General features: G+C 40.3%; 1 protein-coding gene across 2 annotated transcripts; it reads left to right on the plus strand.

Moving 5' to 3' along the window:
• Positions 1 to 493: 493 nt before the first annotated feature.
• Positions 494 to 27,347, plus strand: NISCH (nischarin). Of its 2 annotated transcripts, XM_069865841.1 has the most exons (21): positions 498 to 614; positions 6,276 to 6,359; positions 7,098 to 7,280; positions 10,558 to 10,606; positions 11,611 to 11,774; positions 12,585 to 12,680; positions 13,366 to 13,461; positions 14,032 to 14,184; positions 15,300 to 15,368; positions 15,815 to 16,000; positions 16,200 to 16,328; positions 16,767 to 16,880; positions 17,670 to 17,778; positions 20,299 to 20,420; positions 21,259 to 21,314; positions 21,809 to 23,125; positions 23,541 to 23,715; positions 23,977 to 24,130; positions 24,693 to 24,821; positions 25,412 to 25,573; positions 25,967 to 27,347. In XM_069865841.1, exons 1-21 carry the CDS (start codon positions 534 to 536, stop codon positions 26,593 to 26,595), a joined length of 4,257 nt encoding a protein of 1,418 aa, XP_069721942.1. In that variant the 5' UTR covers positions 498 to 533; the 3' UTR covers positions 26,596 to 27,347. The 2 variants fall into 2 exon arrangements, 1 of the variants encoding a protein (XP_069721942.1); XR_011338195.1 differs by lacking the exons at positions 21,809 to 23,125; positions 23,541 to 23,715; positions 23,977 to 24,130; ... (1 more) ...; positions 25,412 to 25,573; positions 25,967 to 27,347 and having other exon boundaries at positions 494 to 614; positions 17,670 to 17,786; positions 21,259 to 21,277.
• Positions 27,348 to 27,707: the final 360 nt, after the last annotated feature.

The raw sequence follows: 27,707 nt of genomic DNA on the forward strand, positions 1-27,707 counted from the left end.
CAGCCCTGCTCTGCCCCACACTGCATCACACAGCCCCGTACACCCCTGCAGTGCATAGCCCAGCCCCGCAGAGCCCCGCACAGCGCTACCCCCGGCTCAGCCCGGGCCCGTGGAGACGCAGCGCGCATGCGCGCCCCGGCACACGCAGCCCCGCCCCTCTGGGTAAGCCACGCCCACATGAACAAGCCACGCCCATTGGCCAGAGACCCTCCTCTCCCGCGTTAAGCCCCGCCCCAACAAGCCCCGCCCAGTTGCCCGCCCCTGCGTTAGGCCACGCCCACAAAGACACGGACCCTCAAGGAAGCCCCGCCCCCTAGCGCGAAGCCCCGCCCCATTGGCTACGGCCGCACCTATCCCTGTGCTAAGCCCCGCCCCAAATAAGCCCCGCCCCCAGCCGCTATAAATTGCTGCGGGGCGGGTCGCGCCGCACCCTGCGGGGGGGCCGGGTCAAGATGGCGGCGGCGGGCTGGCGGCCGGGAGGGGGCGGCCGGCGCGGGGCGGCGTGAGCGGCTTCACCTCCCCTCCCCGGCGACATGGAGGCGGCGGGCGAGGACGGCGAGGAGCCCCCGCGGGAGGCCCGGGTGCTGGGCTCGGAGCTGGTGGAGAACTACACGGTGCGGGGCCGGTGGCGGGGGGGGAGCGGTGTGGGAGCTGCGGTGCCTCCTTCCCGCGCTCCCTGAGCTGTGGAAAACGGCTATTGGGTAAAGGCAGTGCTTAAAGCTGAGCTAAATAGGGAAAAAAATATGTAAAGAAAGCTGGGGAGGGGCTTTTCCCAAGGGCATGGAGCGATAGGGGGAAGGGGAATGGTTTTACGTTGGAAGGAGGAGGATTTTGATAAGGCGTGAGAAAGAAATTCGTCACGATGAGGGTGGTGAGGCGCTGGCCCAGAGAAATCGTGGCTGCCCCATCCCTGGAGGAGTTCAAGGCCAGGTGGGATGCGTTTAGAGCAGCCAGGTGTAGTGGGAGGTGTCCCTGTGAGGATGGACTCGATGATCTGGTGGGTCTCTTCCAACCTGGTTATTCTATAGAATTGGAAAGGCTTGAAGGTCCCTTCCAACCCAAACCATTCCATGAGTCCATGAACGACCTTTCCTTCAGGTGAAAATACTGCAAAACGCCTTCTTGAAAAGCTGATCTTGTTTTCAGAGGAAGGCAGATGATTCTGAAGGAATGGCAGGAGGATGTGCTGGGGGAGGTTTAGGTTGGATGTTAGGAAAAGGTTCTCCACCCAGAGGGTGCTGGAGCCCTAGAACAGCTCCCCAGGGAAGCAGGCACAGTACTAAGCCTGATAATATTCCAGAAGCATTTGGACAATGCCCTTGGACACAATGTGGATGTTTGGGTTGTCCTATGTGGGGACAGGAGTTGGTCTCGATGATCCTTTCTGGTCCCTTCCAACTCATGACATTCTGATTTTGCATAGGCAGTTTTTCTCTTACCCAACAGAAAAAAAGAAAAAGAGGAAAGATTACCAGCAGTGTTTTTGTATGGGGAAGGAATTACATTTTTGATGCATGACTTCTGTTTTAGCTGGTCACATTGTAGCAAGAGGTAATTGGTCTGTTTTTCAGGAAGAAGCTCATCATAAAACAAACCTCAGCATAATTGCAGACAGAAAACATCTCAAGCACACCACCCTTTAGTTATGTAACTAAAAATGTTTTCTGCTCCTACCTTATTTTAGTGTGATTTGAATGCTCCTTTTTTTGTAGAAAGCACACCATGACATCAGGTTTCTCCCTGATGTAGGAACCTAAAAGAAAAAAGGGAAAGGGGAGCAATGGTCTAGAAAGGCAGTGTTTGTCAAGTTGTGTAATAGTTCCAACTGATATTTCAGGTTATTGCCTCTAAAAAGGTATCTGGAGAAAACAGCAATGGGAGAGCTTTCTGAGTTTTTTGTAGGATGAAGCTTTTACACAGCTGTAGTACATGAAGGGCCTAACTCCCTTCTAATAGGCAACACCTGAAACATCCTTATGTGGGAATGGCTGCAGGTGAGGAGTAGCCAGATTTACAGACAGAGATGTCATGAGTGTTCAGTGAAGGAGCTGGTTAGAAGCTTACAACACATTCTTGGAAATTGCTTCACCTCTTTGTCCTGTTGGTTTCATAATGCCTAGTCACAGGCAGGACTCTGCGCTGATGAGGTGTTGCCACTGTCTGTGTTAGCATGTGGTTCATCCCTCAAGCAAGCTTGTTTCTATGGTCCCCAGTCAGCCAAGAGGTGTGGTGAGGATTGTGGTTTGGTGACTGGAAGCTGCCTCTTCACCTGTGAACCAAGACTTGGTGGTGTTCACATTGGTGGTGAGAATTTCTGTGAGTATTTTGCAATACCAGTGAACAAGAAATTCAAGGCAATTCAGCTGAGAGAAGGTCCAAATGTTATCTGCCCCCTTATTCCACTCGAGGGTATGCACACAGCAGGTGAAATGTTAGCTACTGTGCTGCTTCAGCCTGCAAGCTAGTGTTGTTTTCCTGTGAGGGTGATGAGGCCGTTGCCCAGAGAGGTTGTGGCTACCCCATCCCTGGAGGTGTTTGAGGCCAGGTTGGATGGGGCTTTGAGCAGCCTGATCCAGTGGGAGGTGGACTTTAAAAGTCAAGTGTTTGAAAAGAGAGATTTACCAGTACTTGGTCCTACTTTGACTCTTGTGGTTTTTGAAGGAGTCATGGCATTAAGCTTACCTGCATGTACAGCTCCTAAAGTTGTTAGCAGGATTCCAAGCTTGCAGCCAGTTTGTGTGTGAAGATCCACTGAGAATGCAGGACCTTTAAACACAACCAGCTATTTTGCAAAAGTATTAACAGAGTGAAATGTTTTATGAGAATTAGCATTTGCTTTTAGTGTTCAAGGTTAAATTAGCTGCACTTAAAGACATGGTAAAGACCTGAGTAAAGGGATTAGATGATGTAAAAGTCAGCCAAATCTGGGAAAGGTGAGAAAGGAAATATCCTTAAAGAAAACATCTTTGGCCATCAGCACACAGTAGTCAAGGTGGCAGTGGTCCTGTTTATATCCTTGCTTTTGAATGTATCATTTTTCTTTTGTGCTCTGTATTTCAGAGCTCACAGTCTCCGAAGAAGGAGACATTTTAGTGACATCTGTTTGACAGTTGTGAGATTAAACCCTGTAAAATATATCAGAGAGGCCCACAGTTCTGTGTCATCTTGAAGGCACCTTCAAAAATGTGATTCTTGTTGGAGTTGTTAGGGTGGAACACAAAATCTAGCAGGAAAAAAAAAACCCAGTACTTGTTCATGGTTTTTTTCTGTTGTGTTGGGAAAATATGAGCGCTTCTACTAGCTATTTCTCCTGCGTGTGCTGGCCCACACAGCGCAGATGCTCACTGGAGGCTGGCTTGTTGCTAGAAGGCCTCAAGGCTGCCTGTGCTTCATTTGTTTCCTGCTGTGCATTTGTTTGGCCTAAAATTGCCTTCCTGCTTTTCCTGTCATTTGCAGCTGTTTTTAATATAAATATTAGCTTTGATATTTAAGGAAAATACTGCGGCTTGCTTGAATGGTGGGTGTAAATTGACTGCTTGAGGAGGAGATGCAGTTGCATCACTGCTCTGGAATTTGGGACCTACTGGTTGCTGTCACACCTGTGTCCTGGGCTTCCTGTGGGCAGCTCTGCTGCCTGTGAAGCAAGTGGTTGTCTTTTTCTTAACCTGAGTTGGATGAGGGATGCTGTAGAAATTCAAGTTTTCTGTGGAAAGTGAGATGGGTGGGGTTTTGTAATGTGTGCACGAAGTAAACAAAAGGCAGCCTGGAATCACTGCGGTGCCTTTATCGGCTGGCTTAAAAATTATACAGCTTAAAAGGTTTTTTTAGTGGATATTTCACCTTTACGTATTTAGGGAGATGAAGATGTGCTGTTCGGCAGTGTGAGTACTTAACTGTGGAGAGGGACTGGCTAGAAAATCATGAAAATATACAGCACTGCAGATGTGCCAAGCACTTCACAAAGAAGAACATAGCCAAAACAACTGACATATGAGACAAGAAGAGTTTGGTAGAGACCTGGGAAGGAGGAAAACCTATGACTGTAAACCTTCTTGTCTTTTGGCTCACTAGAGATGCTGTATATAGCATCAATATGGGTGTAGGTTTCATGTAGTGTATTTATGTCTAGGAGACGGTGCAGAATGATAAATTTTATCATCTTACCATGTTTGGCTTCTATCATGGCAGTTGGCTTGATAAATAGCCCTTGAAGGACCTTAAGCTTGTCATATTAATGCCCTCAGAATTAATTGCAGGTCATATGTAGATGACTTCTTGAGAAACTTAGCTTGGTTTTGCTTCGAAATTATTGATTTCTCCATTGAAATGAGTCTTCGTAGCATGTGTTACATTTGTATTTATTCTTTAAGATAATGACACATTGTGGATGTTTGAAGTCAGTTGCTGTCATCTGCCTACTGGTTAGGGGTGGGTGCATACGGCTGGCTCTGGCTGCATTCTGCATGGGTCAGTGCTACGCCTTTTCAGAGACTTAATTGGAGGAGTTGCATCCGTGCATGTAAACACCACTTTAACAGGCATTTTCCTGCCAAGACTATCCATTTGGCTCTGTGCTTTGTTTCTAGAAGTGGTGGGTGCTTGCTGCTTCAGGAGAAGGACAGGAAGCCTTTATATATTTGCTCTGACTGTGTTGTATACAGAGATAAGAGCTGTGAAGCTTACTGAGTTTTCAGTGCCTAATCCAAGTGTTTTTTGCATTGTGTCCTCTGTTTGGCATTTAACTGCATAATCTGCTGTAATTTAGCACAGTCAGGTTTTAAAAAGAACTAGTCTTTTTATTATGGCTTCCAAATGTAGCCCTTATTTAGTTCCAACTTTAGTCTTATGGTTTATTTGAGTCTCTCCTTGGGTTATGAGGAACTTTTGAACGCCCAGGTTATTCCTTTTCTAGTTTAACACTGTCACAGTGAATAATCCTGGTCTCCCATTTCCCAACATAACATGACAGGAAAGCAGACACAGGCCTTAATTTGACACTGGAGTTCTGTGTAGGCATTCTTCTGTGTTTTCAGCACTCATCTGAACACGGATGTGTCGCTGCATGCATTAGACATCTTGATTCAGTTCTTGCTAGGACTTGGTTTTTTTTGGTAAGACAGTGTCAGACTCTTAGAAAAATGTAATTCGTGTGAGACACAGTCTGTGTATTCTGTCTAATGTTTGGTATCGTGCTGGCCTGTAAGTGAAAACTGGTCTTTTATGTAACAAGTTGGAACTGTTGGTGCTTTTTGTTTTCTCAAGTGGGTTTAGCAATGAGATGTGCATCATTCTCATAGCAGCTATGAGTCAGGTCTGCGTGATCTGTGGTAGTAAGCAAGTTCTTAAGTGTATTTAAATGTTTTCAAGATTTGATTATGAATTAGTGTTTTCTCCAAGGAGTAGAGCTGGATTGGATAAGAGTTTATTTAATTTATCTTCAAGTAGCTGTAGGACTAGCTTTGTTTGTTTTCTTTGTCTTTTATTTTGTACCTTTGAAGTTTCTTTGGGCTAGCTTGCTTTCGGCATATCCAAAAGTAGACTGAGTTTCCTGCAGAACTGGTAGTGTTCCGTCTGGACATTCACTTACAACGGAAATTTTGAATTGTTCAGTATATGCATGGCTAAAAATAATTAGCTTTGTGTAAAGAAACGCTGGGTTGCTTTAGATAATTGTAGTGATTCTTTGGGCACAATTGTAACTCTCACTGTAACTCTGGAGTCTTGTAACACAAGAAGCTGTCGTGTGCTTTACCCTAAAAGGACTAAACCAGTTAACATCCAATCGACTGAAGGATTTGTCTAGACTTCTGAAAGGTTAAGCTCCAGATTTCTACTTAGCTGTGAACTGGCAGCAGGATGGTTGCCAAGTTCATCTGCCTGTTGTGGAACTTCATAGGTTGAAGAAGTGATGCTGCTGTCTCAGGCTGTTGTGGACAGCTGTGAATACTGACTTGACTTAGCAGAAGTCTTCAGATAAAAAAAGGTAGCTTAGAGAACTTGATTGTTGACCTCTGGGTTACAAAAATAAAAGCAACTGTTTTACATGAAGGAAACATCTGCGTGCTTGTGTGGAGCATTGTGTAATCTCATCCTTGTGAATGAGATTAGGCTTCCTGCACTGGTGAAGTCATCTTAGATTTTGGATTAGCTTTCAGTTAACTGTGATACTTGAATATAGAATCACCTTATAGTGCTACATTAACCAGGACATCTCACAATCAGCTTCTCTTTAAGATGTGGTTTGCAGTTCTCTTACTTGGATTTCTTCCTTTCAGGTGTACATTATTCAGGTCAGTGTTGGCAATCATCAGTGGACAGTCAAGCATCGCTACAGTGATTTCCATGACTTGCATGAAAAGGTAAGGAAATTAAAACTCTGGCCTTTGTCTCTTATAAAGCCTTGTACAGTTTGTATAGTTCTGTGGAATGGGATGTAAATTCTGTCCTAAAGAGACAGAATATTTACCAGATACCATCTGACCTGCAGACTTTTTTGTGTGAACGATATTACTTGCTGCTATTACACTCCCCTCTTGATGTAGGGGCGGTTGGTGTGGACAACTTCAGCCTTGGACAGAAGCTTTTATCAGAAAGAGTGGAGTTCAGACTAGAGTCATTAAGATTTTGCCAAGAGAGATGTTTATGATCAGCTGATCTAGTAACCAAAAGCAGGGTTGAATCAAAGACTCTCTTCTGGGAGGGCCAGATGATGAAACTGCCCCTAGACAGTAGCACTGGGTAGTTACTAACCAGTGCTGGTTAAAAACAGAGATGAAAATGAGGGAAAACCCACTATATTTAAGACTGGGCTGCTTTCTGAGAAACACACCAGTTCTGGTTTATCTTGTCCACATTCTGCTCTGTGGTACTGTAAGCGATTCTCTCAGGAAATGCTGTTATTGAATTTAACGTTTTATAATAAAATGATCTTTCTGAAAATACCGAAGACTTTTGAAGTAAATAGGAGGATTTTCTGAAGTAACTTTATTTTTGGATCTTATCAGGATAAGGCAATGTGCTCTTAATGTATTTTGTTGCATTTTTTTGTGCAAGTTGAGGTGGTGAGTTGAGTAGTGAATCTGGTCTTTGTCTTTCAGCTTGTTTCAGAAAAGAAAATAGATAAGAATCTGTTACCTCCCAAGAAGATTATTGGGAAAAATTCCAGAAGCCTGGTGGAGAAAAGACAGAAGGAATTAGAGGTCTACCTTCAAACCCTGCTAGTCAAGTTCCCTGTTACTGCTCCAAAAGTTTTGTCACACTTCCTACACTTTCATTTATATGTAAGTTATGCTTTTAGCATATAAAATGGAGACTTGGGTGACTTTCCTTGGGTGACTTTTCTGACTAGGAGAGAATTGTGTGGAGTCTTCACAAAACAGCTGGTTCTGTTCTTTTTCAGCATTTTGCACAATGTAACCAACAAAGCATATTTTTAAGATTTTGACACCATTTTTTGTTGCACTGGGTGCTGTGCTGGCAAGAAGTGTCCTCAGAGGAGAAAATGAGCACTGGCAGGATAGTTGGGAACAGTGAATAAATCTGAAGCTGGATTGATTGTTAGGCTGAAGTCAATAGTGCTGGCTCTCTAAAGGAACACTGTATAACTGATCCCCCCCAACACCCCTACTTAGTGGTTGATGGTTAGAGCTGTGGTTCACACTGAAACAGTTTCCAGAAGCCCAAATGAAGAAAAATGGTGCTTCTCCATGAGAAGCACACTGATGGAGTGGCCTCTGGAGAAATAGCTCCAGGCAGCAGACAGAATTTTACGGTAAGGGATGCTTGAAGTAAGAAGCAATAGCTGACTTTCATCTTCATATTGCAGTTTGTTCGTTCATCTCTTGTGGATAATTAGGCTTTTTTGCAGTAAGGCATCGTGTTGTAAGGTGGGGAATGAGCTTCGTAAAGAGGAAAATGCACTGGAGAACTCAAGGGAAAGGAGGAGCGGTAATTGCTTTGGGGTGGGATGTCCTGAGATGGCCCTTCATGGTTTAGTATAAAAGCTTCAAAAATGTCACAAGTGGCCCATTAGATGTGTTAATTAAGCTTTAGAAACAAAGGAGAAGCTGTTTTAGTCATATTGCATGACTGTAATTATCCTGGTAAGACTTTAGGGTTTGACTTAAATGACTGTAGAAGGCTTGCTTCATAGGGTTTCTGTTGCCTGACAAATTGAGTGAGAAGGATTGGTTTGTCATGATCAGGCTTTCTAAAATGGATTGTAAGTTTTAAATGTATTGAAAATGTGTGTGATATAGGGACAAATCTCTTCAAATGGAGCAAGCTTCCTGATCACAAGGAAGTTGTATAATTTTTCTGTTCTCTGGCTACCCCATTGAGTGACATCTTTCATTAATGTTTTAATGTTGTAACTTCAACAAAGGTATTTATGCTGATAGAAATTCTTTCTAGTCCCTCTTTTGGTTTTTGGTTAGACTATTTTTTCCTCTTGCTGTATTCATCCTTTTCCTTTTCCGAAGAACGAGCATTATTTGAATGAATGCTTCCCTCTTTCCATACTGTGTTTCTGTATGGAGGGCAAAGTTGTTTAATCTGCGTTTCCTTGCCTTAGGGGAGTCTGGCTTGAGGTATAAACTTAATTGTTTTTGCTTGAAACTTCAGGAGACTTTTAAATATTTACAAAAAAAAGTTAAGTGTTCGGCAGAAAAGCTAAATATTTGCCACAGCAATTCTACTGGAAAATAACCTTCCCCACAGAACTTTGATCTTCTGAAATACCTTTGTTACCAGGCAGCCCATGTGCATGCTTGAGCCGTTATAATCCCTGATATTGCCTCATTAGGTTGTATAGGAAGGCTGCAATATTTATTCTTATTTATACTATTTCTGGTAGTGGTTATTTAATTTTATTTCCCGGATTAATAGAAGCAAATGGAGTTGTAATACCTACCATAAATATATTAAAACCTTTGTGTCTTAGGGAAAACCAGGTACAGCTTGGCAAGGGGAAGCAGTTGCATGTGACAAGGTAGAACATTGTTTGACATTGACCAGAATGCCTGCAGTGATATGTGGTGCTTGTTTTTTTTGCATTGTCTTATACTTTGTCATCTTTGAGGATATAGTTTGTTAACTTACAGATAGAAGCTTTTGCAAGAAAAAAATTGCATACCCACAAACTGTTGTTTAGAGGCAGCTGCAAACAATGGACTGCTGTGGGTTTGATGCCTGTAAGTAGTTAGAGCTGAGACAGAGGTCTCTTGTAGAGCTGACAGAGGAATAGAGTTGCTCTTTTTGTGTGCTAGTCACTGCAAAGTCTAAGTCAAGATCTTGTTTATAAACAGAGAAAAAATTTCTCCTTGTGTCCCAGATGACGAAAGTGATACAGGCTGCAGTTGTCGATTAAGTCTCTGCGTGCCAGATAACTGCAATTGACTTATTCAAATGAGAGGCAGAATTGTTGAATTTTGTTTGGAATGCAGCTTCTAGCTTGTTGTTCCCAAAACTGTAGCGTAGAGGCTTTGTTCACCCTCAGTGAGTGGGGTTTCAGTTATACCAAGAATGTGCTTTTCTAAAACGCTTGCCTCATCACACGAGCTGAGCTGTCTGCTGCAGATGTCCTGTGGATTTATTCCCTTGTTATGAATCATCAGGGATTTGTCAGTGGAGTAGACTCATCAAATATTCATTTCGTGATGATCCATAATGTCTGTTCATCCTTTGCAGCTACCTTAAGATGTGTGTGTCTAGGGGAAGCTTTGCTATCACAGATAGTTTTATTTTGTTCTTTTTGTGGGTCTTTGAGAGAGAACTGTCAAGAATGCTCAGAATTGTTCCTGGACTTGCACAGAGCATTTGCTTTTTCTGGAAAGAAGCATGCCCAGCTGGAAAATGCTTGTACTGATCTTTGTGCACTTTCAGATTTAGAAAGAACAAATCCCTGCATTGAGTTTTCAGCTTTATTCTTTCCTCCTGGAGCTGTTAGTGCCTGGAATTGGTCAGCATCTGGGGCCATCCAGGAGGGTGGAGAAGATGGAAGATGGGGAAAAAAGGGACTTTTGAATTACTCCGCAGCAAGCAGAATAGAGTTGAAGTGCAGAAGATTAATTAGTTTTTATCTCTTCTTCCCTATAGACCTGTGAATCTAAAGTTTTGAGTGTGTTAGTGGTATTTGGAGGAAATGTTTAGTGCTTGGTGCATTAGGTTAGTCTTAATGTTTACAATTGAAGAGTGCTATATTGTAATAGTTCCTCAAAGAGTACTATACTTGCAGTGATTTCCTCAAAACCGAGCTTTCTTTCAGGGTGGGCTCATGATGGCTAGTGATATCTGTTCTAGTTGCTGTTGCCCTTTTCAGATATGAGATGTGATTATTTAAATTCTCTTCCATCTTGGAAATGAAAATCATGACATTTAATAATTTCATGTTATTTTTATAAAGTATTATCAGGTTTCAAGCAAATCTGTAAGACAATCGCAGTTGATTTCTGTCCTAAAAAGTCCTGTACTGTAGCGAAAAAGGGAGATTCCAGCATATTGGAAAATCAGAATTGCGTATGTAAATAACACTTAATTATGATGGTTTAATCTTTGCAGGAGATCAATGGGATCACTGCTGCATTGGCTGAAGAACTCTTCCACAAAGGTAAAGAACTTAGAACTTGCAAGAACTGGGGGTGATTTCCTCTATATGTCTGCATTCATATACCTGTGATAACGGATTTCCAAACAGCATCTGAATTTTCCATTTCAGACTTAAGGGACTTTTTCTTCCCCTTCTTTCTCTTCACTTGTTTCTTGCTGTTTGCACTTTGATTCAAGCTGCATTTTGGGAGGAGCTGGTAAAGGTAGTGCAGCTACAGATGAGCAACTTTAGGTTTTGGAAGGGGCCTACTAATCTGTGTCCTTAAAGAATAGGTTGTGGTAGTGGTGATCAGAAGCTTTTAAGCTTTCTGTTCAGTATGTTTTAACGTTACCTGCAATGAAGTTTTTGTGTCAGTGAGTCCTGATGTAGTGTGTTAAATGCAACAGACCACTTTACATAGCTAACTTAATATTATTCTTCCAGAATTCAGGAAACATGAGACCCTCCTTGTCAGTTGGGCTTTTCTGAGACTGGTAGATGAAAATGAAATGCACTTACTGAACTGCAACAGCTCCAACCTGTCTGTTAACAGCAGGAGGCATGTGAAATGATTAACCCATGATAATTTTAATGTTAGGCAGCATAGCAAAACATGTACCATCTGGTTTTTAGATGGCAAGCACTGCTTTTTCTGAATAGAATAAATACTAGCTGTTGTAGAACTTACGGAGGGCTTGGAAAAAGTTTAGTAACTCTAATGTTATATAAATTAACATGGTTTCCAGTCCTGTAAAGATTGAAGGAAATTTGCCATTAATTGTAGTAGGAGCTTCAGGTTTGTATGCTGAACACCCATTTGCACACCTGGATTATCCTGGTGCTAAAAATAATCTTAATTCAGCCATTCTGGTTTAACGTGGTGAAAAAGGACATTATTTTAGTATGTCATTCATGGGTTTAGAATATAAATTACATTTGATCTCTAACATTAGATCTACTATGTACCATTTATGCATTTGTAACCATTGCAGCATTGCTTGATACCATCATCCTCTGTGTTTCAGGAGAGCAGTTGTTAATGGCTGGAGAAGTCTTTACCATCAGACCCTTGCAGTTATATGCCGTCACTCAGCAGCTGCTACAGGGGAAGCCGACCTGTGCTAATGGAGATGCCAAAACAGATCTAGGTCATATTCTAGATTTCACTTGTAGACTGAAGTATTTAAAGGTGAGTTTCACTTGCCCAGGTATTGGAGATGTTTCTACCAGACTGATATGACTTTTGGAGTCTAGGTTGAATGCATGAGAACTTTACTGGTAGTAAACACCTGCAAGCATTTAGAAGTCAATGTTAAACAGGGTTTTATTCTGCCAAAGATATTGATTCTCCTGTGTGATGTGGTCTCTTCAGCAGAGATGTACAGATGCAGCTGCAGAATCTTACTGGGTGCTGGTAGGAATGGGGAAACAAATAAATATTAGTCGCTGCAGCCCTGCATTCTTTGTAGATGCTATGGTTAGGCCAGTGTATATGTATACATGTGCATACATGCATGTGTATATAAATCCTATTCCCTTTCTCACCTTTGTCTGACTGTATTATGAAAGTTGAAAGAAAAAAACGAACAACCTAACAAACCCCTCAGTTTCATAGATGAGATGGCCCTGAATTTCTAGGTAAAAATACCATTTCAGAATAAATGTAAAACTATTCTCAGGAGCTAGCTTGTTTTTTCCTACCAAATAAGTGAATTGGAAAGACTTTTTTGAGTAACTTTGCTGCTTGCTCTGCGTGCCCCATGTGCTACAGAATACAAGCACCAGGTGGCAGTTCAACTTCAGTGCTTCAGGTTCAGTACATTTAGCTGGAGCAACTTTTTTTTCTGAAGAGTTAATGTGCAAGTTCCATTCTTGAGAAATCATTTGGAACCTTGGCTGTCTTTCCAAGTGAGACTATTTGTGCTGTTTTCTGTGCAAGGCTCTCTGCAATCGGGATAATTTGAACTGGGTGCGCTAATTTCTAAATGTTGATTACTAGGTCACTGGAACAGGGGGTCCTTTTGGAACCAGTAACATTCAGGAGCATCTGTTGCCTTTTGATCTGTCAATTTTCAAATCACTTCATCAAATAGAGGTATGACTGTGATACTGCTCATAATTTTGTAGGGGCTCTGCCAATGCTAGGTCTGCTGCCTGTCTCAGAATTGGTAATTGCATGCTTTGTTTTGGTGCTGGAATTGGAGCGTGTGATGCTTGATTTGTGAAACAGTGATTTTTCACAAGCCTTGGAAATAAGGATGCCAGATTCAACTGTTCAGAGTCACTTGAGCTATGTGGGTCATGAAAAAGAATGTTGTTTCCAGCGTGTGCAGAAGACCTAAATGAGGGTGTCCAGTGTCCACAAATTAACAGTGATAATTGAAAAAACAAACAAAAAACAAAACAGAAAACATACCTAAATAAAGATATCTGCAGGTAATGTCATAGCTTGAGATTACTCTTTTTTTTGGTAACAGTTCAATACTGTGCCCACTTAAACTGTCACCTTGAAGAACACACAGGGCAGGTAGGAAGTCAACAGAGAAGCTTTGTTCAAATAGATGTTGTAATTTCGCTTTTCTGTAGTTGCCTCCAATTTCTTGCTTTAGCTGTACTAAATATTGCTATTTCTTACCTGATATTCTCAGGAGATTTTAAGGGAGTTCTGCAACTGCTTTCCATACTGGTAGGGCATCTGCTGTTGAAGATTCTAGCTGCCTCTTCTGTATCATGAATTGTCTATTCTAGCATTTCTGAATTTAACTTTTTTTTTTAACTAGATCAGTCATTGTGGGGGAAAGCTTATCAAAGGGCTGACTTCATCAAAACATGCTCTGGCCACAATGAGTGTTCGCTTTTCAGCTACATCAATGAAGGTAAGAGTGAATTCCTGCTTCTGGTGAGTGTTTAAAGCACATGCAAAAATAACATGCATGTTGTGGAAATATCCAGGTGGAGTCTATGTAGTTTTCTGTACTGCCTGTTGTGGGTTCTGCCTCTAAAATAATGAAATTGAAAGGATTTACTAACCTTCCAGAATTTCAGCTTTAATAAATGGAGGAAGTGTTTACCTATGTCCCCTATGGGGACATTTCTGGTGCTTTCATTGGGATGTATGTTTCCAGTTCTTCCAGGACTGCATGCACATGTCTTATTCTTTTCTCTGGGCTTTGATTTGGTAAGGGACATCCAGTAGCAATATTTTCAGTCTCTGAAAATTCACATTCCCCAGTTTGGATTGGCTGCTAGTGTTGGAGCTTCCTCCCTGTAGATCTAAAATAATTCTGACCCAGTCAGCTCACATTTAAAACCTACAACTTCGATCTAGGTGATTATAAAGCTTAGAAATCTGCCTTAATTAGTTACGGTTGTTCGGATTGTTTTCAAAGCTGTTATGCTTAAATCTTTAGTAAAAGCTAATATTTTGTTGTGCTTGTCTAAAACAGGAAATCCTCGTGCCTGAAGCCTCTGAGTTTGATCAGTGGGAGCCAGAGGGTGCGACTTCAAGTTGCCCAGTGACGGCAGTTATCCCAACTTGGAGAACTTTAACAACTTTGGATATGAGTCACAATAGCATCTCTCAAATTGATGACTCAGTGGTAAGAAATATCTTTTCATTGGTGTGGAAAAAATGTATAAGTGATCTGCTGTGGCATGTTACACAGCAGGGGTTTTGTTTGCTTTATCTTCTTTCTGAAACGTTTTCATTTGCACTTCATGTTCATTACGTACCCAAGGTAAGGCTTAGGAGATTTTTTTCTTTTGCTGCCTCAGTATTGCTAAAGGAGAAAAGTTTGTCATTCTGTGCTCTCTAGGTGACATTGTTGTAATTACTGACTCTGCAACACGCTTTTACTGTTTGCATTGGCCTGAGGCCACTTCCACAAGCATGTTTTTAGAAAAAGAACGAAACACCTCTTGGGCTCAGTGTTGGAGCGTTCCCAAGGCTGAAGCTTCCTGCATGTTTGAAAACCTGTGGCTGGCTTGGCAGCCGTTTTGACATCAAAACAACATGAAGAGCATAGGAACGCTATTTGGAGTATTTTACCAGTACCTTAAAATTACATTTTGTAAACCAGTTATTAATGCTAATTCTTTTATTACTCACAAGAACGTGTCAAATATGAACATTATTTCTTACTTGAACTTCCTTGTGAAGTAAGAGTTATGTCTGTAGCTCAGCTAGAGATTATGGACTTTGAGCACAGTTTTGTTCAGGATTTTTTTGTGATGTAGACTTAGGGTTCTTCAGGTCTGATTCCAGGCCTTGACCACGAGTCAAATCATTAGTGAGATTACAACCAAAATAAAGCAGATGCAAATACATTAACATCAAATTTCGGCATCAAATTCAAGTTTGAGTCCTTCAAAAAGAACTTTCTGGGTTACAGTGCACTTTTGAGAGGCTCCTGTGAGCTTGTAATGCTTGCAAAACATGGAAAAAAGTCACTCAATTCTGGTTTTTGGTACTATTATCTTAATCCAAGTTTCTGTGCAACTTAGAGTAGCCTGGTTTTCGTCAGAGGAAGATTCGACTATTTTGCTGCACTAGGTCATACGGAATGCTTTTTTAATACCAGAAGCTGAGAAAAGGAACAATACATTCATTTGATACCTTTTCTCAGGTTGTTGGTTGGCTGATATTGAAGAAAGCATGACCTGATTCATAGGCTAAAATGGATTTAATGTATGTGGTTTTCTCCTCCTTTTCTAGAAATTAACTCCGAAGATTGAATTCTTGGATCTGAGTCACAATGGGGTATCTCTGGTAGAAAATTTACAGGTCAGTGGTGCTTTTGAAGGTGAATTTCTTTGTCCAAACTGCCTGGGACCTTAGAAGACAGATTTTCTTGCTTCAGAATTCTGATGCTCATCTTCCTCAGAGAGTGGTTTAAGCCCAAATAGCTTGTCCTTCATAATGCAAAAAACTTTTTTAATGATCCATTTCTTCCTTTAGGTATTTTCCTTTCTTTTGATGTACAACATTTAGTTCTTAACTAAAATCATTCACTGCCAGCTGTATCTGTGGGTTGGTAAAAATGCAGTGGAAGTTCCTTTCTAAAAGCTTGAAACTGCGTAATGAACAATTTCACATCAAGTTTTTCAAGCTAGGCTGTGTCCAGCATGAAAACATTTGCACAGTAAATAAGCAAGCCATAATACAATGTCTTCAATATTGTTTAATCTTAATGAATTGATGTATGATATGTTTTTTCTGTGCTTTTGTAGCATCTTTACAACCTTGTTCACCTGGACTTATCCTATAACAAGGTTACATCATTGGAGGGTGTTCACACAAAACTGGGAAACATCAAAACTCTGAATTTAGCAGGAAATCAGCTGGAAAGGCTGTGTGGTCTTAACAAACTGTACTCGTTAGTCAACTTGGATCTAAGTAACAACAAAATAGAACAGGTAACACTTGATTTTGTGTCAAATTGTGCTTTAGATCACAAGTGATTTTTTTTTTTAGTGGGTGGAACTGCAAATAAATAAAAGTGGCTGTAGTAATTTTTCCTGGTTATCGTATGTGGTTTATGGAAGAAACGCTCAGTCTGTATGATCATTTCCTTTTAACCAATGTTTATTCATCTTTTTCTTCAAAAACTTTCAGATTGATGAAGTGAAAAATATAGGAAACCTCCCATGCTTAGAAAAAGTGGTCTTATCCAGCAATCCATTGAGCATCATCCCTGATTACCGGACCAAAGTCCTTGCTCAGTTTGGGGACAGGGCTGCAGAGGTAAGGCAGTGTGTGGTTCTGCTTTTGAAGGCAGCATTCGGAAAGAAAACTGGGTTTTAAAGCCTGATGAATGAAGTAGTGTGAATATTCTGAAAACCTGGTGAGATTTTGGTGTGTTGGAGAAGGTCTTTGGCAAATGAAACCATATTAACATTAGTCAACTGTGCTCCTGGATCTAAGTATAAATTTCCCCTTTGGGTAACAGTTTGTTAATATTGAAATGCAGTTGTGCTAGAAGGGTGTTAAGCTCACCAAGCATTTCTGAGTTTGCATTAAATTCATATGTTCTAACAAGGTTTAATGCAATAATTGCTTTTGTCTGATTATTACAAAGATGCCCATGGTTTGCATTAATCCGAAATGATTTTTGGTTATTACGTTAAAAATTGCAAAGCTGCATTGTTTTCAGGTTTTTTAGATGTTTTAACATTTTTCTAGGTCTGTTTGGATAACATTGTTACAACAGAAAAGGAATTAGACACTGTGGAAGTACTAAAAGCTATTCAGAAAGCAAAGGAGGTGAAATACAAACTGAGCAACTCTGATAAAAAGGTGAGTTTGCTATGATAGGAGGAGAATGTTCTGTGTACAAAAAGCCGCTACGAATTAGATCTAAGTAGAATTCATTAAACTTTCCTTAGCACTGAAATGTTTACATTATCTTTGTGCTTTAGTGCGATATGAACTTTTAACATTGCTTTTTTCCTATTTGGTTTTCAATGTAATGTCAGTCATTACCTGACCTTCCTTTTTGTGCTGGCTTTTGCGAGAGAGGAAAGGGGGAGGAAAAGATGAAATGGCTTAATGATGTGCACAGTGAATACACAGTTGACCTTAACAGCCATGTTTTGCATCTTGTGCAAGTATTGCAGAGGTGTGAATTTACTGCTTGTGTTGCAGAGTACTGAAAGAAGTCCCAAACTTTCTTTTTGTGGCTATTTAGCAGTGAGAATCAGAAATCTGAATCCTCCTTGCCTTCTGTTGTGTGTCTGTGTGCTGTGCAGTTGGCTAGCTTTGTTTTTAGTAATCAGAACTTCTCAGAAGCTGTTGCTGCAGCATAGAAATCCTATTTTTGGTCTATTGTGGTTTGTGAAATTTGCTGCAAGTTTTGTCAGTAGTGATTAGTGATCAAAATGACTTCTCTAAATGAGTTCTTGGTGGCATTACATGTAGTGTGAAAATAGTAACTTTGGAGGATGTGACACCCCTTGCAAAAAAAAAAAGCTGGCATGATTTTTCCTTTTACTAAAAGAGAAAAAGCTTGTGTAGACTCAGTTCAGGATCTAATGTGTCCTGTTTATTTAGTTGTTTACTTTAATCACTGCGTACTTTCTTTATTAGATCAGTGAGGACTCCAGGCTCACTGCTACCAGCTCCAAATCAAACTGTTCTTCTCTTACTGTTCGTCCTTCCTCTCCCTCTCTGCCTCGTCCTGTCAGCTCCAGCCAAGGTAATCATGTATGTATCGTGCTGCTGGGCTGAGCCTCTTGGTTCTGCTTTTCTAAGCTGCATTGATATACATGAATATTATGTGCATGGATATAGGGCTTACTGAGACAAAGCAGCAAGACCTGATAGTTTTGGCGTGGAAGGTGTACGGGAACTCGCAAAGCTGAGTTGTTATTAACTGTAGTGTTAATTAACTGTAGTGGAAGTTTGGGTGCAGGACTTCTTTTACTGCATCATCCTGCAGAAATCACCAGCGGAGGACCTTGGATCCCTTGTTCAAATACCTACCTTAATGGAAAACCAGGGCATGTATAAACAGGTTTTGAAATGGCTTCTCTGCTTGTTCTCGATCTGCAAAATGTGAGCTCAAGAAGCATCTGTTCCGTTATTGCTTTTGTTGAAAGCTACATTTCTGTCAAACCTGAAGGAAGACAGAAAGAAGTGAGTAAAAGATAGTTGTGAGATTAGTGTTCTGGCTGAGCCTGTGATTTCAGCACATCTGTTGTGCTCTACAGCGCCTGCTAACCTTACCCGAACATTATTTTTACTGTGTGTTTCAAATAAGCAGGCCTGTGGCATTAGGAACTTAGAAGAATGGCTTATCTATCATTGTTTGCAGGAGCCCAAGAGACTGACTTGAATAGTCATTTGTGACTGAGCGAAGATAGATATGTTTTTTGGCTTTTGTTTGATGGAAAACTTAAAGTGCAGTACGATGTGAATAGTGGGAGAAGCCTTTGTAACCATTTAAAAGTAGGGATTATAGTTTCAGTTTGTGGGAACAGCTTATTTTTGCCAGTAAATTGGTGGATGGGGGAGAGAAATGCCCCTGAAAAGTTTGGTCTTTCAAAAAAGTCCATTGCTGTGATTTCTGCACAATCAGTAGAGGTTTCCTAGCTCACTATCAAAATGAGTCCTGAGACAGCATTTGATTAAAGGGCAGGTAACTCAGATACAGATTTAGTTGCTGTTTATGTACCTAATTTTCTTTTGTAGCCCTTCTAGCTCACTTTTCATGTGCTATTTTTTCCAGTGCTAAGTCAATGCTTCTCTTAAAGTATTAAGCATTAAAGTTAGAGGATTGAAGCAGTTTGTATAATAGCCTGCTGTCTTAGGACTAGCTGTAAAAATTCCTACTAGCAATCACTAGAACTGTTTAATTTGTTGATAGTTTTTTTCCTATTAAAGTAAATGTTTAAGAGCAAATGAGTCATGGGAAAAAAAAATCTAGATCTCGCTGAAATGTTTGGGTGTTTTATAGAAAGACCAGTACAAGATTCAGGATTTATTTACTATAGTCCTATTCCCTAAGTTTTCTTTAGTATCTTGGAGAAGGCTTTTGTAAGTAGTGGGAAAATGAGGATTAGGGCGGGCTATTTCTCAGCTTTAACAATAGGAATTGACTATTTGCTACATTACAGTTATCAAGAGTTGTCTTCAAAATATTCATTTTGAGAAATCTATTTAGAAAAATGGGAGTATGCTAGGAATTAATTTCACTGTTAGACCTTAAATCATGAATAATGGAATTAATTTCCTGATATGCTATTTCTATGAATTTTTCTCTGCAGTTTTTCTAGATGCCATCTGTTTCCATAATATATTATTCAAATTAAATGTCACTGGCAAATGGCTTATGGAAAAAGATTAAATATTTATGCAGGAAACAAAAAGCCAAAAATAATGCTGTCATGTTTTTCCTGTCAATTTGCGTTTCCTTCTTGCTAATGCAGTAATTTGTTCAATGAATACCTCGTTTCCTCTGACTCTGAGATGATTTGATGTAATCTACTAGACTTTAGCATCCATCCAAAGAAGTGTGAGAGTTTTTATGCTCAAGCCAAAAACATATCCACACTCATGCTGTTGCTTGTTTGCATATTAATATATTTGAGCTAGCTGGCTCAGTGGTAATGATAAAAATAGGTTTGCTCTGTCGGTGCAATGCTGTGAGTATAAAACAGGCAAAAAGGCCGGTGTCCCCAAAAATGCTGGGTTATGTGCACTCATGCTTACTGGTGATTCAGCTTCAAACCTTTCAGAAAGGTTCTGCATAAGGTGAGATGATTGTCTTGAGGGGCATTTTGAGGAACCCAGACCTTTAGAATCTGGTTGAAGGTTTTACACAGATATAGTGCCTGCTGTAGAAATCGGAGAGGATGCTACTAAGTTTACCAGCTGTGGTTTTACCAGCCTGGCAGTGTGTTGGTAAGAGTCGATGGTAACAAACCTGACTCTTTCTGTTAACTAAATCATGTGAATAATTCTTACACCAGCTACTGAGATTTAAATTGATTGTTGACTTGAAAAATGAGCTTTAGCCGTCTTTACTGCAACTTTCAGTGCAGTTAAAGATACTTGCGTAATTAGACTAAAGTTGTACCTGCTTTTCTCCTGGCTATTATGATTTATGATCAGATCTTGATTATACAATTTTAATTCTGCTTGTTTGGCACACACTGTTAGATACTCACTTTGGGTTTTCTTCAGTGATTTTAAGAGCTGTTTATATTTGTTCTAGAAATAATTTGTGAAGAAATAGTCCTAGCCAGCAGTTTTTTGCAATCCAGTGGTTCGACTCCTTCAGACCATACAGTTCCCCAGAGATGCTTTGAAATGCCAGACTCCAGATGTAAAAATCAGGTAATTGCCCTCCTTTTTTAAATGCCTTTTTAAAGTGTTTTTGCAAGCTTATTTCTGATATTAAATGCCTCTTATTTTAGTAATCCATAGTGAAGTTGTTTTGATTCTCTGAGATATTGTAATGGAAATGGAGGCAGTCCCAAATTTGAAGGAGTTAGTCCACCTTGTGATTTCAAAGCATAATCCAAGTTTACAGGATTTGCAGAGAGTTATTTTCACTGTCACCCAGTAATAGTATCACATTATTTAATATCCACTTAGATACTGAGTGTAAGACTTATTACAATACCCATTTTTGGAAGGTTGTCCTCTTGCTAGTAGAGTGGAAGACCTTGTTATCAATAGGTAATGGCCTTAATTTGTCTCCTTCAAACTACTGTTTGACAGCTTCTGTATTGTGATTTGTCATTTATTTTGCATACAAATGTCCTGTGTGCATGGCTTCAAGAAATAAGGCAGCAAGACTTGGAGGAATCTCCTCCTGTGCTACCAGTGTGGTTGGTCTTTGTCAAGTTCCTTCACCTTTTTGCCCCACTTTGCTTCATTAAAAATTTGTAGTGTGCTGAAATGTCTGTAGGTCACAGGTCAGGTCTGTTCTCAAGTCAGCAGCAGAGTTTTTTCCTGTCTTAGCTGAATGCCCGATCTAAAGGAAACAAAAGTGTTTCAGGCTCCTAAAAGGGTAGCTTTGAGCTGCCTGCCTGTGAGTACAACTGGACTTCACAGTGAGCTGGCTAGATTTAAAAAGCGTGAGCCAACCTTAACTTTGTTTCTCTTGTATGCTGAAGTCTGACAGCAGCTGTCTGTAGTCAATAGCTTCCTGATGTTTTCTTCTCCTTAGGCACCTGCCTCTCTATTGGATTCATGCAAAGTGTATGGGAGTGGTCATCATGTGTGGTGAGTTAGTTATAGAAGCTCTGGTTGATGTCCTTGTTGGCTTTTGGATAATAACAATGGATGCTACATTTTCAAACCCAACGTTTAAGGCAGAACAGTCTCTTTGGTTGTATTCCTGCCGCTGGATGTTTTTGAATGAAAACGGTTGTAATGGCATGAAGTGCTTTTAATGTTTGAACTCTGGTAGTTTCAAACCCAGCAAGGGCTGTTTTGTAGAGTGCTTTAACTCGTAACAGTGTGATTATTTGGGTTGGGAAATGGAAGGGGAGTTAATTTTTACTTCCTATAGAATTACGTACTACCTGCCTTTAAAATCAATGGCTTTGTGCAGTGCAAAGGTGTTTTACGTAATTACACTGACCTAACTGCAGTAACAAGGTTAAACCTCAAAGTTCTGAGAAGCAGCATCATGAATTGTAGGTAGCGATGACTGGTTTTAAACTCAAGCTTCGACTTACTCTTGCAATCTCTTACTCTTGTTATCTCTTTTGAAGCTTGGATCCTTCAGAGGAAGAACACCCCGCGGTGCCTGACCCCTGTAACACTGTCATCTTGCCTTTTAATTGTATGTCTTACACTGCCACAAACCAAGATTTTATCCAGCACCTTTCTGCCTTGATAGCGCAGACTGTGCAGAGATCACCGCCCTGCTTTACTGAGAGTAAAGGAAGCCCTCCAGGTGATTCCAAAACCATAGACAAAGAAGATGGGTATTTTGAAATGGGACTTCATGAAGGAGAACAGACTTTTGAGTTCAGCACCACTTCAGATACTCGTCTGTCTGACAACACAGCAATGGAGAGCGTTGACATAGTCAAAATTCTCTGGAGTTTTTTGATTCACATTCATAAAGGGCTCAGGCAGTTTGCTTCGTGTTTGGTTTTGACGGATGACATGCTTGCTGTGTTTGAGATTCCTCATCAGGAATTGAGAGGAAATTGCCAGCACATCTTTTCTGCCTTGAAGTTAACGCTGTATTTTCCATATACTGATCTAACAGAATTTGGCTTTCTCCTGCCAGAAATCTGTTTAACACTGAAGCTGAAAAACAGTGACAACTACTTGTTTATTGTTTCAGATTCCCAAAATCTTCAAGACTTTTACTCCTGTTTACATACGTGTTGCTCTCAACACTACACACCAGTGTTACCAAGCTCCACCTTGAACTGTGGAAAAGCAAACCTCCAAGAGTTTCTCTGTCAGCTTATGGAATTGAATTGCATTTCAGCAGAGGATGTTGAAATAAAAGGTTGTTTCCCAACATATCTTGTTTATGGGAATAAAAACAACGTTCAGAAAAACTTGCATCAACTGGAGTCAGCTGGCAGTAACAAAGAATGGTCAAAAAATGCTTTGTGTTCTGCACTTTATTCTTCAGTCTGTAAATCTTCTGACCAGAGTCCCTGTGTGGTCTATCCATGCTGGATATTTCTAACGCCCCAGCATTTATACATAGTAAATGTGGATTTCAGTTTACTGCCGGGGAAACGGGTAGGCACAGAAGACTTGGAAAGTGTATTTAAGTTGAATAGGATTCCGTTAGCATCACTCGTGTTGCATCCGACTCATGGTTCCATCCAGCAAAAGGATTCATTTTCGGATGGGCATGTGCTGGAGTTACTTGTTGGATACAGATTTGTTACAGCAGTGTTTGTTCTACCTCATGAGAAATTCCACTTCCTACGAATCTACAGTCTTCTAAGGACACTCCTGCAGGATGTAAAGACTATTGTTATTTTCAAAGCTTCAGGCAAATCAGATGCTGTAAGAAATCACATTGTGGAGGCAAACAGACATGGTCAGTCAGCAAGGTAACGATTCCCATAGGTCTGTTGCATGATGCTAAAGTTAATATGGCTTAGCCAGTGTGTTTACAGTTGTTGTAGTTGGTTTTGGCCTGGCATTGAAGAACTTTTTCGTTCTGATGCCGTGGTATTTATGACTGCTCAGCCTGAGCTGTACATGCCAGTCTTTTTTGTTTCTTTCTGTTTTATGACTGCAACAGAACCTATTTTCTTGTGGAAGGAGGGTTCCCATTTCTTGTGCTTGGAGGCTCAGGTTACAGCAGATTGACAGCTATGCTTAAGAGAAATCATTTAAAGTAGACTAGTAAGAATAGAAGTTGCCCTGATTTCTGACTGAAATGTAAAGTATCCATTTTTGCAGGGGAGGAGCTCTCATATTTCCTTAAATTTTGATTCAATGTGTTTTCTGGATCTCTTCTAGCTTTTGCAAGCCACATCTGACACTGTCATCTTTATATCCATCTGAATTTCTGCTGCAGAAGATAACAGAAGATAATCAGATTCCTGTTCACCTCTGTGTTTCTGGGTCTCTGCAGTATGTGGCTGGGCTGAAAGGAAATGCCCTAGTTGAGTTTTTCCATGGCAACATTGCAGAGGTATTGTGCCTGATGCAGGTGTACAAAAAGAGGCCTTGTGACCTGTCAACATTGTAAAAAACTCTTCCCTTGAAAGTGGCAGAAGGAAAGAATAGCGTTTAGCAGCTTTGGTGTGAACTTCTGCTTTGCTTGTAACATGTTCAGATACTTCAGATTTTGAATGTGTTTTACTAGTAGTTAAAAGTTGCTTCTAAGATGATGAAACTTATCTGAAATATCAAAGTGTACCAAGTGATGTATTAAATACAATTTACATCTTAGGTGGAAAATGAAGAGTTGAGGCATCTCATGTGGTCTTCAGTTCTGTTTTACAAGACTCCCAGTGTGGAAGTGATGGCTTGCGTGCTTCTCTCAACAAAAGCTATTTACTTTCTGTTGGATGATTCTTTCATTTGTGCTGATGAGCACCAGTCAGGTAAGAGAGCTGTTTTGATCCTTCAGCAAGGTTGCAAGTTTAATCCCTGTTCTGTTTGTCTTCAGTTTAAGTACCGCTTTTGGTTGATGCTCTTGCTCCCTCAGTTAGGAGGTCTAAGTGGCACAGTTTACTGTATGCAAAGTACTCATGTGAAGCTTTTATGTTCAAAACACAAGGTCTTGAGCATGGCTGCTTCTCAGACAGACCCTTCCACGTGCCACTGTATTTATACTTTTCTTGGATGTCATGTCATAGACCTTAGCATCAGCTGGGCAGCTAAAGGCTCTTCTGTAACCAAAATGGAAATTGAAGGGTGATGAAACTCAGTGTGCACTCAATTCATGCAAGTGATTTGTTAATGTATCTCCTGATTTAAATGTGTGATATGGCAGCTACTTCAAGAAATGCTGTTAAGGTGATTTGGTCATATTTGTTGAGAAGTTATTAGCCACTATTCCCACCTTCTTCCTGATTTCTTCCTTCAAGAGCTAATATGAAAAATTGTGTATGGAAAGAAGAAGGATTTTTTCTTTTGACTTTATTTTATATCTCTTTTCAACAGTTCTGTGGAACAAAGAAAACTCAGATTGTGAAAATAGTTCTTTCCACCTCTCTTGCTGCTTTGTGTTAAAACTTAATGACCTGCAGTCAGTAAATGTTGGTCTGTTTGACCAGTACTTCCGGATTACTGGTGAGTTAGTCTTGTGCTGTAAGATTTTTCTAGTTCTATTTTGTCTGCTTAGTCTTGTCTTAGACTTAAAGCTTATGAAGGATAACCGTGTCAACTTAGGATTTAATGGAAATAACGTGAGTAAAGTTTCTGGGCTGGTGCTTTGCCTCAGAGTCCCACTGCATGTGAGCCATGCAATCCTGCCTTCTAAAATGTCTTCTCATTGTGTTGGGACCTCAGTGGAAGGGGGGAATCTCCCTTGTGGAAATGATTTAAAGTGACCTTGCATACGACAGGTTCACAAAGAAAAGTTTTTTCTGTAGGGTAAATCATAACAATAAGATGATAAGGTTCAACCTGTATAGCAATAGTAGAACAGTTAAATTGTAAGTTTGCGTCATATTTTAAATCAAGAGAAATTATATTCTTTGTTTTACGAGGGATTTCTAAGGATTCTATTATTCTTTTCCAAGGACTTGAAAGCTTTCTGGGTACTGATGCATGTTTTCGGGAGAAATAACCCTTGCAAGAAGTCGTCTTCAGTGACAGTTGCATGCTAGTCGAAGAGGTTATGCAGATGTGTCAATGGTTTTTGTTCTGTCCTCTTTCAGGACCCTCTGCAGATCACATAGTCACCTGCCTGACAAGAGACAGCTACAACACTCACACCTTCATACAGCAGCTCATGGCAGTTCTGTCATTGCTTGCACGCACGCCTTCACCTGAACCAGTAGATAAAGACTTCTACTCTGAATTTGGGAGTAAAAACACAGGTAAGGGGTCTTTTCTACATGTTGTGAGTTTAGGTGTCATACTTGGGGCATCATCTAAACACTCTTTTGAGGGAAATTTGTTCATCAGTTGTTGCCTACTTGGTACTTTAAGCAAAATCCCTGACTTTAGTTACCTTATGTGCCTTATTTGAACAGAATTGTTAAATATCAAGTTTGCACATGTGAAGTCAGTGATGGCTTCTTGAGTTCAGCAGCAGCAGCACTTCCTATACGCTGTTTTGGGTTGTGTAGGGTAGATCTTGCTGCAAGTTTCATGCTGACCTATTAACTTGAATTCTTCCAGCTGCAGCTGTCAAAAGTTGTTGCTTAACCTAATGCATTAAGAAAGTATTGTTTATTACTAAATGAAAGAATAATATGTGTTTCTTGCAGGAAAAATGGAGAATTATGAACTGATTCACTCTAGCAGAGTAAAATTCATTTATCCTAATGAAGAGGAAATTGGGGACCTTGCTTTTCTAGTGGCAGAGAAGATGGATGGTTTGACTAATCTTCAATCCCTCAATATCCTTCTGTACGTGTTGGCATTTCAAGTAAATAATGTTGCAGGATCTGCCCAAAACGCTAATTCACTGCAACCTAAAACACTTATATTAACCAGCTCTGATTTGTTCCTCTTTGATGAAGATTATATCAGTTACCCACTCCCTGAATTTGCTAAGGAACCGCCAAAAAGAGATAAGTATCAGCTTGCAGATGGAAGACGAATCCGGGATTTAGACAGAGTACTTATGGGTTATCAGACATACCCACAAGCCCTTACGTTTGTATTTGATGATGTTCAGAATCAGGATCTGATGCAGAATTTAACACTGGATCACTTTGGCAAAACTGATAGTGTTGCAAAGGGAAATACTAAACAAGAAGGCAGCAGGAACAGAGAGATCCAGTGGTACATCTTTATACCAAGTGCAGAAAGCAGGGAGAAGTTAATTTCGTTGCTTGCCAGGCAGTGGGAGATTCTGTGTGGCAGGGAACTGCCTTTGGAACTCACTGGGTAATTATTGCACAGCTAAACAATTTCAGTGTCTGTAAGGTAAAGCACAGTGTTTAAATAGATAGCGCCTGCCATGTTCTGTTTTGTTTGAGGAGCCGACCTGGTCTCCAGTGCTCCCGAGTGCAGTGAACATTTAATAGTACATAGAAATATTCTGATTTATTACCTGGGGACTGAACTTCTTGTAAAGTCTATTTTTTATGCAATAGTATATAGTGAAAAAAATTGAGACATCCTGGGAAACTGTATGGAAAAATGTTAAGGAGTCAACACTAGATATGCTCTTGTCTGGGGCTGTTAAGGTTTCTGCTGTTCTTCTGTATATATGAGTCTTGCTGTTGAATACAAACTAATGTGTAAATAAGGGTAAATGCTTGTGGGTGTTCAAGTGCAATGTTCTTTGTACAAGAAGTATTTTGGGTATGCTGCTACTGCTTATTTAATAATCTTAATTTTACATATGGTTTTGGTGAGGCCAAATGTAGTTATTTGCTGCCAATCATGAACTTAGGAGTAAAATTTGAGCCACAAGCAGGTGACAAATTTCACATGAAATTAGTTTCATGGGCATTTGTTTTCCTTATCTTAGGGTAAGGAAGAATTCCTTGTTAAAATCCACTCAGTGTAGTTTTGAAAGTGGAAATACCCAACGTGGGTATACGAGCATTTTGTCAGCAAATAATGAATTTGTATCTCTGAACACAAAATCTTTCTTTTGCCTATTTTGTCAATACGAATAAAGTGTAATTTGACAGTTTTCTTTTGGCCTTGTCTTTATTCAAGTTATCTTGTGTTTGCAGGATACCATATGGCAGTTCAGCAGCATGTGTTACTAGAGAGTATTGTAAAGTATGAAATATGCAGCAAGATGAGAGAAGAAAGTAGTTTATTCTACTATAGCAAGTTTGTACTGGTCCAGAAATAGAGCTGAGTGATGGAAACTGAGGATCTGCAGCTTCCAAGCACTTTAAGGAGGATTTCTTTCAAGTACTTTTGGTTCTACAGATGTTAAGGATTTGCTTTCCAAGGTGTCAGCCTGAATATTACCATGCCCTACAATTTTAGCCTCCCTCATGACAGTAAAATCCCTGCTCACTATTATCAAGACAAATACTG

This window comes from Phaenicophaeus curvirostris, chromosome 11 (genome assembly GCF_032191515.1).
Source record: "Phaenicophaeus curvirostris isolate KB17595 chromosome 11, BPBGC_Pcur_1.0, whole genome shotgun sequence".
NCBI classification, from domain to species: domain Eukaryota; kingdom Metazoa; phylum Chordata; class Aves; order Cuculiformes; family Cuculidae; genus Phaenicophaeus; species Phaenicophaeus curvirostris.

What these genes read in the sequence shown, in the direction of transcription:
- NISCH (XM_069865841.1), top strand. Translation starts at nt 534, where the DNA reads ATGGAGGCGGCGGGCGAGGACGGCGAGGAGCCCCCGCGGGAGGCCCGG. An exon ending in TCCTACACTTTCATTTATAT is followed by an intron (nt 7,281 to 10,557) that starts GTAAGTTATGCT and finishes TAATCTTTGCAG; the next exon opens with GAGATCAATGGGATCACTGC. An exon ending in TTGGGGACAGGGCTGCAGAG is followed by an intron (nt 16,329 to 16,766) that starts GTAAGGCAGTGT and finishes ACATTTTTCTAG; the next exon opens with GTCTGTTTGGATAACATTGT.